The 15,454-nt window shown below is 41.7% G+C and overlaps 2 protein-coding genes across 3 annotated transcripts in view; both read left to right on the top strand.

The window, feature by feature from the left end:
- The window catches only part of vta1 (vesicle (multivesicular body) trafficking 1), a 48,649-nt gene extending 40,285 nt beyond the window's left edge, over nt 1–8,364 (top strand). Inside the window, exon 7 of the mRNA XM_080514320.1 lies at nt 6,966–8,364. Coding sequence (XP_080370446.1) covers nt 6,966–7,111 — 146 coding nt within the window. The 3' untranslated portion in view covers nt 7,112–8,364. The remainder of the gene's footprint in view (nt 1–6,965) is intronic.
- A 1,953-nt stretch (nt 8,365–10,317) lies between these two features.
- adgrg6 (adhesion G protein-coupled receptor G6) overlaps nt 10,318–15,454 on the top strand; it is a 93,053-nt gene continuing 87,916 nt past the window's right edge. For both annotated transcript variants that reach the window (XM_080514414.1, XM_080514415.1), the window contains exon 1: nt 10,318–10,448. In XM_080514414.1, the coding sequence (XP_080370540.1) occupies nt 10,447–10,448 (2 nt within the window). In that variant the 5' untranslated portion in view covers nt 10,318–10,446. The remainder of the gene's footprint in view (nt 10,449–15,454) is intronic.

Raw genomic sequence — 15,454 nt, 5'->3', positions numbered from 1 at the left:
CTGCATAAATATGTATAAAATTCATGTCCTCAATGCATATATATATATAAACTATAGACAAAACTATTGTTTTTCAATGGAATGATTTGTGATTAAAACCATTGCTTACCAAGACATTTTCATCAATGCTACTCTTTGAGGAAGGCCCTTTTTTTAACATTTTATTTTGTTCTCCCCGGTCTGATGATTTGATTTGATTTAAAAACCATCACCGCCTGCGTGAAGCTGTTTGAGTGGTTTACAGCCAAAAGCCGTTTCTGTCAGTCATGTGGGAGCCGTTCTGTTCCTGCAGGGGAAACGGAGTCGGAACAAATTCCATGGACAGGCGTCCAACTTTGTCATCCTTTAGTGCAACTCAACAGTTATATTTTCACTGCTGCTGGAGAGTGGGCGGAGATTTATTTTATGAATGAAAGTAAAACTTACTTTCTGTACATTGTGTTTCCACCAGAAGCACATTGTTACTTCATCGCTCCATGCATCTTTTCTACTTCTCTATCCAACATAGATATGTAGGACAGTCAAGTGAAGATGTCAAACTCTATATCCCTGTTACCCTGCTAGAAATGTGTCCAAATCTAGTTAGAATCCAGAATAAAATGATGATAAAACCATACGATAACCAGTCCCCACCAGACCAGCTGAAAGCTATTCTCCATCATCCAAAAATACTTCAAAACCAGTTCCAACAGCCCAGTATATAGTCTCATAAACTGTTTAAAACTAGTTGAAAACGGGTCCAAAGGAAGTCAGGCAACCGAAAAGTAACGAGTCAAAATCAGTAACAGTAACGATTTAAATCAATCATCGCATCCTAACACTGAAACAGAAAGCACTGCAAAGCTCATGCAAATAACATTTAAATCATGTTCCTGATTCTTCTCGATCATAAAACCCTTGTTGACCAAACCAGTTTGAAACTGGCTGGAAATCAGTCTAAACATTGGAGGGAAAAAAAGTGCTGGATAAGAAAGAAAATCATTAATCAGTTCGACCGTAGATAAATATATCATGGCAGATCCTCAAAGCTTGACCTCATGTTTGATGTCAACTTTGTCGGTTTGTGCCAAGCAGAGCAGTTAATGAGTTTGAAGGTGTTTTGTGATGAGCAACATGAAGGGAAACCTGGAGGCACTTGAGGTTTGTGTCTATTGGCGATCCGCTCATAAACTGGCAGTTGGCTGCATGAACGCAGGACATTGTTTTCAGAATGTTGACATTTCTGAAATTAAAAAATAAAAAAACCCCAAGAAAATCATGTTTTCACTTGAAACGGGACGTAAGTTAATCCAGTATTTCTAGCAAACATTGAGGCACCACTGCACTCGGCGTGATCTGCAGTCGTTTTCCACAACATCCACCAGGAGCAGGTCGCACCGCTGACCAGTGACAGCAAACCGTGTGTTATTTAAGCTTTGTCAATCTGCACGATGGAGATCCAGCCATGCAGGAAATTCCCTGATTGTTTTTCAAAATAAATATTTCATGTCGACCTGGTGGCTCTGAAGCAGCTGGATCTCCGGGCGTCGGTTGTGAAAACGTGTCGCACTCAGTGAATGGAAAGCAGCGAGTGTTGAAGACGGTAACCACCCAGAGACACAAGATGAGTTCAGAAAGTATTTGCGGATCTCTGATTAGACAGAACAATGGACGAGAGTCACTTCCATGTTTGTTCTCCTCCTCCGCTTCATGAGTGACGACACCTCGTTGGCGTGGCGCAACTCTCCGGGGAATCCGCAGTGATGAAGGCTTCACGGTTTCTTGCAGCTCGTCTTCCTCAGAAATGAGGGGAAAAAAGTGCCCGTCTCATCTTTTTTAAATGATTTTATTCCTTAAAACACCGGAGGACGTAACGTAGCCGGTGAGAAAGTGGCAAGTGTGGCGACGCGGCTGCCCTCCGAACCAGCCGTCTGTCTGCTGTCCAACGTGTCATTATGAGCCGCCGCCGCTTCGCCGTGGTCCAGACTGTCATTATCAGCCTGTGGTTAGCCACGGAGCGGGTGAGGACGGCCGGCGCACGGCGGCCTCATGCTGAGCATTCATTTAAAAAAAAAAGAAAGAAAAAAAACCTTTTCAGGAGGTTTTTTTTTTTATGTATATCTATATATAAGCCAGTAATGCAATGACAGTAATTAATGGCTTTTAGTTCCCAGCATTGAAAGCATTTCATTTCACAAAATCCTCAGTGACGTGCAAGTATACCGTATATATATGTATACTTGCTATGACGGATCTTTTTTTTTTTTTTCATTTCCAAAATGAAATGAGCAATTATTACTCTTAAGAAGCAAAATCCCGGCTCGTTTCTGCTGTTTCCTCGTGAACCGACGTCGTTTTCAAAACATTTGTGCCTAAATGCGAAATGAAAACTATACAAAAATAAAGCGTAACTCTCAGCATTTCAGTGTCCTTGAGCATGGCAGTGAACCTCAACCAGCACCTTGCCTGTTGTGTGGCTGAAGCAGTGTGAAGTGAAAGAATGCAGTTCAAGTTTCTTCAGTATTTATTGCTTTCCCCTCCTTTAAAGAATGATTCCCCCATTATGTCTCTTTCCTTTTCACATTTCTCCTTCTGTGGTCTCTCTCTCTCTCGCTCTCTCTCTCTCTCTCTTAATTTTTCCACTTCTTCGCTCCTTCCAACTTTTCCCATCCTTGTGAGCCTGCAGTCAGCAGATCTGTGACTCTCTACTTTTTCCCATCCTTTTGCAGGAGAGCAGGACTCAGCCGGGGGATTAGAGGCTTATATAGCGAAGCATTAGTCAATCATTTTCTCCCCGTCCTTCTCCAGGACACTTTTAAGAGCAGAAAAACGTTTTTGTTTTTTTTTGTTTTTTTTGTTTTTATGGCCGTCACGAAGCCAAGAGAGACATTATCTGCCGCTCTTGCTCCTCCAGCTCCTTCATGGAAGCCCACCCTGTTCACTCCACGAATAATTTGAAGTCGTTAGTCATATGGCAGATGTTAACTCTTGTGAGAACAACATTACCCCCCCCCCCCCTCCCCCACCCCCCCGTGTCTTCAACCACTTGTCGCTGTGGCTTTTTAACGCCCTGAAATACAGCAGTGACCTCACCGTTTCACCACCAACTGGCTCGCAATGCCGAGGTTTGGTGAAGTTGGAGAAACTCATTCAAGTTCTTGGTCCAACGCTCAATGTTGGTCCACTCAAAAAAACAAATGTTACCTCTGGGTACGGAACCTTCGGTTACCATCCGCAACCTTTATCAGCGGGAAACTTCCCTTACGTCCCTTACTTCACATCCTGCGCAGAGGAAACGAGGCCACAGATTCAACAAGGTACTTTAAACATTCCAGAGATTTTTCTCCGTATTGACATGACGGCATCACACAGTTGCTTAAGATTTGCAGGCGATAGAGCGATTATCCTTTTCCACCATATTTAGGAGAAGCTTTGTCGGTTCTATTTGAGCTCCGGTGGCTGTGGCGGGCAAGTGGAATCCAGTGAACTCATTGTCATGTTGAAGAGAGGGTGACATGGTGTGTTAGCCTGCTGGAGGCGTCGCTAGATCAGCGCTCTCCAACCTCCTTTGCACAACGAGCGGACCGACAGGAGGGTGCAGGAAGGAGGTCACACACGGAACGGAACGCAGTAAAAATGCATCATATATGATTTAATTACGACACACATGATGTAAATTTGATTAATCCATATTATGCACTTTCATTTCTGTTATTGTTACACTGCAGTTTATATAAAATAACAGGATTCGCCGTCACACAGACTCGGTGGAGCCCTGAGCTTGTTTTCCATCTGCTTCTGATCGACGGTGAAACCCAAAGCATGTTCCTGGTGTTCAGTCCACTCTGGAACAAACTGCGCCTCAATGTCCTCTGCTGTTCCACAAATTCAGCTTGTTATGGCGGGAACCTGTGGATCAGGAACCTGTGGCTCAGGAACCTGTGGCTCGGGAACCTGTGGCTCGGGAACCTGTGGATCGGGAACCTGTGGATCGGGAACCTGTGGATCGGGAACCTGTGGATCGGGAACCTGTGGATAAGGAACCTGTGGATCGGGAACCTGTGGATCGGGAACCTGTGGATAAGGAACCTGTGGATCGGGAACCTGTGGCTCGGGAACCTGTGGCTCGGGAACCTGTGGATCGGGAACCTGTGGCTCGGGAACCTGTGGCTCGGGAACCTGTGGATCGGGAACCTGTGGCTCGGGAACCTGTGGATCGGGAATCTGTGGATCGGGAACCTGTGGCTCGGGAACCTGTGGATCGGGAACCTGTGGCTCGGGAACCTGTGGCTCGGGAATCTGTGGCTCGGGAACCTGTGGCTCGGGAACCTGTGGATCGGGAACCTGTGGATTGGGAACCTGTGGCTCGGGAACCTGTGGCTCCGGAACCTGTGGATAGGGAACCTGTGGCTCGGGAACCTGTGGATAGGGAACCTGTGGCTCGGGAACCTGTGGTTCGGGAACCTGTGGTTCGGGAACCTGTGGATCGGGAACCTTTGGCTCGGGAACCTGTGGATCAGGAACCTGTGGCACATTCTGTGTTGCAGCATCGTCTCTTCACCGATCAGTGAGCAGTGTGGCTGGTCTGTGAGAATGACGCGCTGGTCTTCGCCGTCGGTAACCGTTTCTTTCATGTTCGTGTTTTTATTTCTTTCTAATGAACTCCAGAGGCTCGTGTTTTCAGGCGAGGTGCTCGGTCTCACCGTGGCGAAGCAGTTTGGAAGGTTTCGTGGCTTGGTTAGTTCACCGGCCGCCACATTACACAGAGGGCACTGGCAGCAGGTCTGTCAAGTCGGATTTGAAAGAGGATTCATCGTATTTTCTTTTGAATATAGATTTTTATAGTCTTCTGTTTATTTTTTTGTTTTCAGAACATTGCATAAAATCATGTCACAGCTTATCATGTTCTTCATGTAGTTGTTTCTAAGCGTACGTTCACGACATTTCATGACAAGTTAAAATCAATGTTGCCGTTCCAGCCTTTGTCGTCATTTTTAGCCACTTTAACCTTTTTTAGCGTCCGTTAACTCTTCAGTTTGGTTATTTAAGCCATTTTGACTTGTTTTCTCGTCAGTTAGCCATTTTAACCGTTTGTCCGGTTTTGAGTTTCAAAAATATTGGCAATATTTTTTAGCCAATTCACCTTTTTTCCCCTGCTAATTCTCCTTCTCATGTATTTTGCTATTTTGTTTTTTATGTAATGTTTTTTTTAATGCCAATTATAGCACGTTTAGCCTTTTTAAACCATTTTAACAAGGAAGGTTTTTTTTCAAAATAAGCCAGGTATGTCATTTTAAATAAAAAAAGATGCTATAAGGCTGAAATTTGTTCCCGATATAATTTTTAGAACTCTTCAGTGAGCCGCTACCGAGGAACTGAAGAGCCACATGTGACTGTAGAGCGGCAGGTTGCTGACCCCCGTCCTCGTGTCTTTCACTTCAACCAACATCCATAAACAAAGTCGACGAACTCACTTCGATATTTTATTAAGTAAAATAAAAATGATTAGTTTGTCTACATACATTGAGTGGCAGCCATGTGGAGGCGGCTCTCATGAGTATTATAACTCCATCTTGAACTATAAGTGAGGCTTTTTTTTATCCTAAACTTAAACTTGTTCAATTGAAAAGCACCGCTGTGTCTCTTTGTTTTGTTTTGCACGTTGATCTCCGAGATTTTCAAGGAGGCAACAAAGGCTGATGAGAAGAGGAATGAGATCCGAATGAGAGCGGCAAAGTAAAGAGTTGAAGGAGTTCCTCTCACTGCGGATCAGCGCGTCTCGCTGCAGGACGGATCTCGGCGGCTTTCCGAGGGCTTTTCTCTGCCCTTCACACTGACGCATTCCTGCAACGCACACTGGAGTCCCGTATATGAAGGAGGCTGCAATATATTCTATAGCGTTCCGCCCGCTTTTACATATTGCGTTTCCTCCGAAGCGAGCGGTAATCCTCCCGAGGCGCCGATGGGTGGAGGTGCAGCAACTTTGTTTCGCAGCGTTTACATCGAGAGAAAACTCTGAGAACAAGGAGCGGGGGAAAAAAACAAAAGAAATGGTGACGATAAAACGGAGGGATGGCTCGCAGTTTGGAGTTACACTGCAGTTTGTGTCACAGCAGAGGTTATCGCTCCCTTTATGCTACTTTTTTTTTTTTTTAAGCAAAGATTTTCCATGACGCGTCTCCAACAGACTTTCTGAGTGTCCAAAATGTACCAAGTCGGAGGTTTTGTTTAATAAAACCTTCTGAATCTGGACCGATGTTTGGACTCTTCATCAAGTTTGAATCAAACAAACCTCCTTGGTGGAGCTTGAACCCATTTTCTGTCGCCGCTGACCGGATTCAGCAGACGCACTTTTCATCGTCACCATGAAGTCACAGCCCGTCGATACCAGAGCTCTGAAACAGATGTTATTTTTAATATGTATATATATTTTCCACCAAATCAAAGTAAACGCATTGAATCTTTAAAATGAGGCGAAATCAGCTTCTAAAGTTTCAGATATGCGGCCGCTTGCTCACCAAAACTATCTTTATTTTACTTTCATAAAGTTTCAATTATAATTTAAGATGATGAACATTTTCTGCTGATTTTAGGTCTGATTTGACCTTTTCTGGTATTTTTCAGTCAAATAGAATAGAATTAAATACTTGATTATTCCCAGCGGGGAATTCCTTTAAGCATTGCTCCAAGCAGAATAAATAGAAAGTTGACTGATGTGAATGTAATGAAAACTTGCGAAAGTCTCCATGGAAACGAAGGAAACAACTTTTTGAAAATGCCGCTACTGCGCATGCGCCACACAGCCGAAGCAACAAGTTGTTACGAGTTGTTAAGAACAATATTTTCCTCCAGCGTGTCGCGACTCCCAGTCCAGATTCTCCTGGACTTGGTAGTTTTATTTTGACAGTCACCGTGATAACCAGCTCTAGTGATCAGGAACCACTGGTTATCTGACCTCCTCTTCCTCCTCTCCTCTCCTCCTCCAGGAGGCGTCCAGCTCTCCGCTGAAGACTTCACCAAGGCCCAGAAGTTCTGCAAGTACGCCGGCAGCGCCCTGCAGTACGAGGACGTGGGCACGGCCATCCAGAACCTCCAGAAAGCCCTGAAGCTGCTCACCACCGGCAAAGAATGAAGCCTTTGTCCTTTTCCCCTCCTCCTCCTCCTCCTCCTCCTTTCCTCCTCCTTCTCTTACTACTACGACTTCAATCTTCTTCCTCCCACCCTCCCCCCGACCAGCAGCGTCTCCCTATCTCCCAATGATCTGAGCGCGCACACACACACACACACACACACACACACACACACACACACACACACACACACACACACACACACTGAAGCTGTTGCAGTCGCCGTCACACGAGGACACGATGGAAATCAGCGGCCGACAATGGCGTCCAGTGTCCGACGCACCCGATCGACCGACCGACTGCGGGAACAAGCCGACTCCCAGTGGTCTCCGCCCATCGCCGGTCAAAACGCCGCCGTCGACCTCAAATAATCCCGGTTCAGCGTCCGCCAGGCGCTGCCAGGTGGAGGAATGGCGAAAGGGGACTCCAAAAAAAAAAGCCCTGAAAGAGGACGTCAGGTGACCCCGAATTTGACCTCCAAAGTTACTATGTTGATGTTCGGTTGATTTTCGCAACCGCCGATCGATTTCCATCGGCTTCATCCGTAAAACTGAACTATAGAGCGATAGAGCAAAGATATTCAGTTAATCCACAGCTTTTATGCAAAAACCTCTCAAATGAAACGCTTTAAGCTCCTCGGATCTAAAGTTTTGAAGTCTTTATTAGAATTCAGTACCAGGGTGTTTGAAAATTAAAGCTCTTGATTCTGCACATCTCAAGTTTATGAAGTTGATATGCATGCATTTGGTTTATTCACTTTAAATTGCATTTAATCCAACACTTTGAGAGAAATCGGGTTGAATAAGGTGTAAATGACAGGATTCCTGCTTCATCTGTCTTTATTGTTTCTCTTCTCAGTATTTAGCATCAGTTTTTCATGCAGCCTGAACAAATTCATCACCTCATTCAGTCGTTTGTTGTTTTTTTTTTTTTTTATGCAAAACTAAAGAAAAAAGACTTTTGTAGTTTCTTTCATTCATTGTATGATGATTTTTCTAACGATGACCACGATCCAGAATGTACTGGAGTATCCTGTCGCTGTGTTTCCATCACTGTGTCGTCGTGTCGCGTCGGCTCCGGCGGGGTCAAAGGTCAGAGCTGCACCGGTTTCTCTGTAGACATATCGAGGTGGTGGGTCTCCGCTCATCTTCACTTATTTAACGTTTAGAGCGGTGGGTTTTTTTGTTTTTCTTTCTCTTAGACGCACCGAGTTTGTCGGAGCGATCCGAGTTGAATAAAAATGTCTGAAACCTTGGAGCGACTCAAGTTTTCTCTTCTGTTCCGCCTCCGGGAGACGAAGCGCCGGACGAGTGACGCTTCAGTGGAATCTTAATTCTTTTACCTGTGAAATCGAAGCAGTTCGGATCCTGAGACGAGACGAGGTCGCATGTAAAAATAGATAATCGATGAACCTCACGACTCCCGCCGCTTCCGCTTCTCCTCCCGACAGAGACACTTTTCAGATGCTTTGATTTTGAAAGGTTCTGAGGTTAAGACTTGAGGCCTGAAGCAGAAAACGGCACCTTCTGTTCTGGACGGGTATTAAATGTTCTCAGGAGCCAGAGAGTTACTGGAAACACTGAAATAAAACGAGGTGTCGTGCTGTTCGTAGTCTGTAAGAAGCCACGTAGGAGTCGTAGGGAAAAGCATTATGTTGGAGGTTTTATAATCTTTAAAAGAAAAGTTCCCTGTTAAGACAAAGAAATAATGGCTGTGATCTTTGATGAGGGATTCCAGGGTCAAACGTCACCCGCTGGTTTTCATTGTCCAACAAATAAAATGGATTTGAAACGCTCGAATATTCCAAAAAAAAACATCACCGAGCAACACAAACAAGAACCATGAAATAATCAAAAGGAAATTAAGTTGTTTTATTCATAAGTAGATGTTTCAGTTATTACTATATTCAACTCGGTTATATGTTGGAAAGAAAGAAGCAAGAAAAAAAGGGGAAATTAAGTAAATAAAATCAAGAACAAATGAAAAGGAAAGAAAAAATAATGAAAATTGAAAAATAATGTAATTTATAGAAGACAACTAGATATATTTATAAAAAAAAAAGAAACAATGAACCTAAATAAAAGGATCAAAATAGAATTGTGAAGAACTGAGGAAATAAGTAAAAAGACCGACACAGAACTGCCTTATAATGGTGCAGCGACCGTTTATACTTCCTGGAGAAATCATGGATCCAGTCACTGTGACCCTGCATGAGCATGGAGGAGGCAGCAGACTGGAGGACCTGAATTCAATAGAAAACCTCCAAACAAGATCAACATCGACACTGAATTATAAAAATGTCTATATTTTTCCTGCAGGAAATTTAAGTTGAGCTCAAGAGGTAAAAAAATAAATGATTTATTTCTTAAATATTGTATAATAATAATAATAATAATGCAAAACTGCAAATGATTGCTGCAGAGCTTTTACATTATTAGACAAAAAATATTGTGATGAACCACATTTGATATCGACAAAATAATAATCCTATTTTCCTGTTTCATTTTCTGGTCGTTTGCTTTTTTTAATGATTCTACACGAAACAACCATTTCTGTGAAAAAACAAAACTTTGCTTTATATTTCATTACATTTCAGGGTGGGGGCAGGAAGTGGGAGGAAACGGACCAAAAATAAAAGTTTGAGACCACTAGTGTATTAGTGTGTTTTGTTTTTTTTGTTTTTTTTTCTCCCTCAAAATCCCCCTCAACAATACAAAACAATAAAACAAATTGTCGAATGTAATACAACATAAATTTCACTGAGAGAAATAGTACTCCATTCCATCCATTATAACTTATTTCTATCACTTTATTCATGTGCAAACTGCACAAAACTATTTAAAAAGTCCTTTATTTAACCCAAAATGCACCGTGGCTTATGCATCGTCACATTGTTGGCTGCAGTTTAAACATTTTCATGTTTTCTTTTTTATTTTCTCTTTATCAGCATTGATATCATCATGCCTTCAATCACGTTGTTTTTTTTTTTAATACATCTGTGATTTCTTTAGTAACATTAAATACATAAATACACAATCACAGATTCACATATTTCAATTTTATTGAAACAAATAACAATACAACACGTCTCTGGACATCACCAGAGGGACGTCCTGATCTGTAAATCGAACCCACCCACCCACCCTCCTCTTTCTCTCTCTCTCTCTCTCTCTCTCTCTCTCTCTCTCTTCAAACTGGAGTTTAGATCGACGCATTTCGGACTCGGACACTAAAACTTTCAGCTCGACTCATTTCTTGGAGGAACAAAGTTTGGTGTGGACTTTTTGGAGAAGGACAATGATCCTGGCGGAGGACCAGCTGCGGCTCCACTGAACACATGTGAGTGTAATAAAAAAAAAAAACTAAACAAAAAAACCCTCTTAGCAGGAATATAATCTGAGATTAGAGCCGCGCAGAGACCCGAGATGACGCGTCCATCTCCTGTCTGGATCTCTTCATGCGTCTTTACGCATTTTAACAGCCTCAAAACGCCACAACGCGTCACTTTTTGTCTCGTTTAAAGACAATTTGCGCATTAATGAGCCTGAAACCTGCTCACATCTTTACGCTCGGGGCGTCGATCGCTTGATTGCCTCCAACACGCAGCCGTTTCCAGCTGCGCAATTTTACGCACTTTACGCAGAGATGAAACGCTTCAGCTCTGAAGCGGAGAATCGATTGTTGTTGTTGTTGTTGTTGTTGCTGCTGCTGTTTTTGACAATCACTCCGAGCAGAAAGAGAGGCGAGGCGATGGGAGCGTTCAAATCTGCGCCGCTGCGCCCCAGAAACCAAAAAACCTTTTTTCACATGTAATTCACGAATGGAAGGAAGAGAGAAAGAGTTTCCACTCTTTTCTTTCCCTTTCCCCCCTTAAACATGAGAGCCGGAGTCTCCTCTGGGGAAAAGAAGAAGAAGAAAAAAAAGGTGTGTTTTCCATGATGCTGTTGGCTGCCTATGGCTGCATATGTTTACAATCTGTCTGCGCCGTACGGAGGAGCGAAGGATTCCTGGAGGAGCAGTTTGGGACTCAAAAGTACCAAAGTAACGTGAGGTTCTGCTTTAGACGAGGAAAGATTCATCAACTTGATGACCAAGTTCCCCAAAGATGCGCAAATGTCCTCTCAAAGCTGCGCCAATGGGTTTAGATCGATATTTTTTTTTAAACTCAACACGGAGAAAAGCGTGTCTGTGGCAAACTGCAGTGCAAAGTCTCCTGAAGCAACTTTAAGTACAAAACTACAATCAGTTGCGTAATTGTAGTAAAGAATTCCACCAGAAGTTGCACGTTTGAATTGTTTTGGGCAGTTTTAGATCGAATGACTTGATTGTGGAGCTGAAATCCAAGTCAGAGCAGTGAAATCATCTTATGCAAGTCAAATAACCAAACTATTTCTTTTCACGTCAATAAATCGGCCGTGAAAAGTCAGAAAATGCTGCAATTTCCATCAAAAGTTGCAGAATGTTACTTTAAGAAGAGTTGGGCTTGTAAATGCTGTTTTATTTAGGCCTCTTGTTTTAAATATGTTTATAAGCTGATAAAGTCTCCTAATGCAGTTTTTTATGTCAGTAGATTGGATTAAAGGGTCAGAAAATGGTGCAATTGCCAAGCAGTTTTAACAAAAGTTTCATTTGTTTTGTGAAAATTAATGACATCATGTCCACAGATTGATTATGGAGAATACATTACAGAAAATCATCAGTAAAACGTGAGAAAGTGGTTTATTTAGACCTCGATTTTCACGTGAAGTAAAACATTTCTCATTGGTTTTCATCTGCTTTATCTAAAATATGTTCATATGTTGTTGTTTTTTTTAATCAAAGTACAAAACAACAATAAAGTATTCATGACACAGTATATTTGTTGAAAAAATGTTGGAAAATATCACAATTGCGGTTAAAATTCACCCTCAAATTGCAAAAAGAAAAATAACTGAAATAAAATGTTTTTAAGTCTTAAATAATGTGGACCCTGTTTAAAATGTGTTCATCAATTGATCATGAAGCTAAAAAGGTGCAGAGGAACCGGGTTTTCAAGCAAGTTAATCTATAAAATAGGGTTAAAAAGTCACAAAATCATGAAATTGTTGCTGAAATTCATTGTAAATTTGAAGATAAAGTGCAGATGAGTGAAAATGGACTGAAGTTGGAAGAAAATGGAATATTTGGAAGCTGTGTTGGCGTCAAAGCTGTTTCGTCATCAACTGAAACGTATTTCTGCTTGTTTTATCTGGATATTTCCGTGAATCTCGAGTCCTTTGTGATAATTATTGGATCCGTTTCTGACCGAGCACCAAACTACAGATTAGAAACTGCAGCTCAGACTTTAAGAATCACCGACATGGGATTTTTAAAACTTAACTGTTATTTGTGCCAATTTTTAGATCCATTTGAGTGAAGAAGCTGTTTTTTTGGACACAAAAGAAATTTTTCTGTTTTTCATGAAGCGTTTTTGTTTTTGATCAGTGAGTTTATTTAGAAAATAGTTGCATTGATGAGGTTACATTTGTTTAAAAGATGTTTTTATTGAGCTGTGAATCGATTTTATGTAAAAATTATTTGCTTCCAACTTCTTAAATGTGAATATTCTGTCAATATTTTAGTTTTTAATGATTATGAACAAATATTCACTTGGTTAAATAATTACCAAATAAATGTTTTTGACTTGACGTTTTGAAAGTTCAAATGAGTCCATTAATCCTGGATTTTCTGCATTTTTGATTCGATATTTACCTTTTGCCTCCAATGACGTGATTCTTCTAGTTGTTTTTTTTTTTTTTTTAACAAATCAACATTTCTGCAGATAAAACCCTTTGTCCAGTGTATTTCTTTTTTTTTATTGAGGCTTAAATATTTGATCAGTTGAGACAAAACAAGACATTTTAGAAAACTACTGACATTTTATTGACGAAATGACTCAATTTATTGAGAAACATTGTAGAATAGATCTCTTCTTTTACATTTTACTGCACGACAATCATCTCACTGAAGATTTTTGTTCAAATAAAACGTGAAAAAAGTATCATCAGTGATATTTGAGTGCCCTCGGGACACATTGTTTTTTGTTTACAGCTTCTTTAATATGAGAAACCGTTGCTTTTGATTGTATTTATAAATCCGTTGCTTTAGAAATTAACATGACTCTTCATGGAAATTAGCATTTAATTGAAGGTGAACTTAATTGATTTTATTGAGTCAAAATTTGCTGATTTTAAGAATCCACGGGAAAAGTTGAAGAAATGACAGTTCCGTCTCGAATGCTGAAATATTTGCTTAATTTCTTGGCAAATGTGCCATTTTTCTAAGCACAAAACACTGAAACTCTTCTGTTTCCATCTTCTGTAATGGCAAAACAAGCTGATTCTCCTTTTGATTCATTAATGAGAAAATGATCACAATTAATACCCAAACTGAGGCTCGCACTCGCCTCACAGCCACAAAATCCTCGGTTGGAGTCCAGATTGGTAACATGCTAACTATGTCGTTTTCAGCATTTTCGCCATTTCCATGTAAACGCACATCGTTTTACAAAACATTGCCGTTTAAATGAGAAACTTTTTCTGAAATGAAATGTAAAAATTACACCTTTTCACTTTGTCATGTGACTGAAAACTGAGACACTGGCGGTGTGATGATCCGTCGATATAACAATCTGATTCCATCAATGCAAAGTGAAAATGTTCATATACATTGTTATGTTTCAGGTACACTTTTATTTTGAAATATGAATTGCATGAAAACAACCATAGGCATACTTGCCGTTACGAGCTGAAATACAAACCAGGCCGGGCGACTTAAGAGTAAACACATTATTAATGCTATGCTAACAAGCTAAAATACTCAGGAGACACAACAAGCCTGGTCGCGCAACTTTAGAGTAAACACGGCATTAATACTAACACCCTTTAAGTTATCAGCTCAACACTTTAATAAGAAATGTGGAATATTATAGTGCAGTTCTCATTTTATAAATTTTTTTAAAATGTCTTGTTGTTTAAAGGAGTCATCACCTGGAAATCACTTGTTTGCTTGTTAAAACATTTATATTGGCGTTGGACCTCAGTTGAAACTGAGAACCTGGAGTTTGAAAGCGGCGGAGATGTTTTGTTTGGGCTCATTGTTCCAACCAGAGTCGCCCACAAGGGGGCGTACCACAAAACGCATGTATGAGAATTCTAGGTGACTACTCCTTTTAACAAGGTGTGTTTCATTTGAATGTCTGGGAAGTAGAAAGAGCTCGGAAATAAGTGTCAGATGACATTTCAGTTGCTGATATGATGAATCGTCTCGTGTCGTATTGAGGCAGATTTTGCTGTATCAGCAAATATCATGTCCAAAGAATCGACATCAGACTGGTGAAACTGGTGATTAACATCCATATTAAATACAGATTGGTTTTTTTCGTGCATCTTGAATCAATAGATTTCCTTTGAATTTCAAACTTGTGGTTTGTTCATCAGTGTTGAGTTGAAAAAGATGTTTGAATCTCCGGTTAAAGAAGAGAAATGGATGGACGTTTGGGTTCGATGGATTTCGGCTCAATGTCGCTAAACCAACTGCGCGGCGGTCGAAGAGTCTTTAGCAAGGAAACTTTCCCCCGGTCGTCCCGAAGTGTCGGACTCGGTTTGTCGGGCTTTTATCAAAGGAAGTGTTGTTGAAGGTTCGCTCAGCCGCCGCCAGCTGTTACACAACCGGCGAAGGCGATCCGGCTGAAAAAAAATGCAACCCAGAAGGTTAGAAAGGGAAGGAGAGAGAGAAGAAGGAGAAGAAGAAGCGACGTGGCGACGCGTCGCTCAGGTGCAGCTTATTACCTGGTCCTCAGGCGGGTCTGGCAGGAATGCTGCTTCATTAAAGCTGAAGAGGACGTTTGATCTCCTCACCTGCAGCTTTTAGATGGAGTCTGATGACATTCCCTGCTGAGATTATTAAGAAAAAAAAAAAAAAAAGGAGAGCGAGAGAAGGGATTCCCCTGCTTTTCCCTCCACCAGAACAGTTTTCTGCTGCTTTCTGGCCACGCTGGTGAAAAACAGCAGAGTGACCCACTAACTGGGGGAAATATGTGGCTGTGACCTGCTGACGGGAGGAAAAACAGTTTTATGAGAGACGGCTGGAAGGAAAAGTTCAGCAGATGTGTGTTTGTGTCCGAGACGGAGGCAGGCTGGGCTAGCGGGTGGAGGCCACGCCGTTTAGCATGCTAATGCGTGATGTGCGAGCCGCTGAACATGCTAACGCCGGATATCTGTCGTATGAAACTCTGCGAGGCAGAAACAAAGTCAATCTGCTGAAGCGGAAACATTTCAACAGTAATGCCACACTAACCACCGAGCTGCGACGCAAACGGACAAAAG

This window comes from Blennius ocellaris (genome assembly GCF_963422515.1).
Source record: "Blennius ocellaris genome assembly, chromosome: 18".
Taxonomy (NCBI): Eukaryota; Metazoa; Chordata; class Actinopteri; order Blenniiformes; family Blenniidae; genus Blennius; species Blennius ocellaris.
The sequence above is the reverse complement of the archived record's forward strand: the minus strand, read 5'-3'. Positions and strand labels throughout refer to the sequence as shown.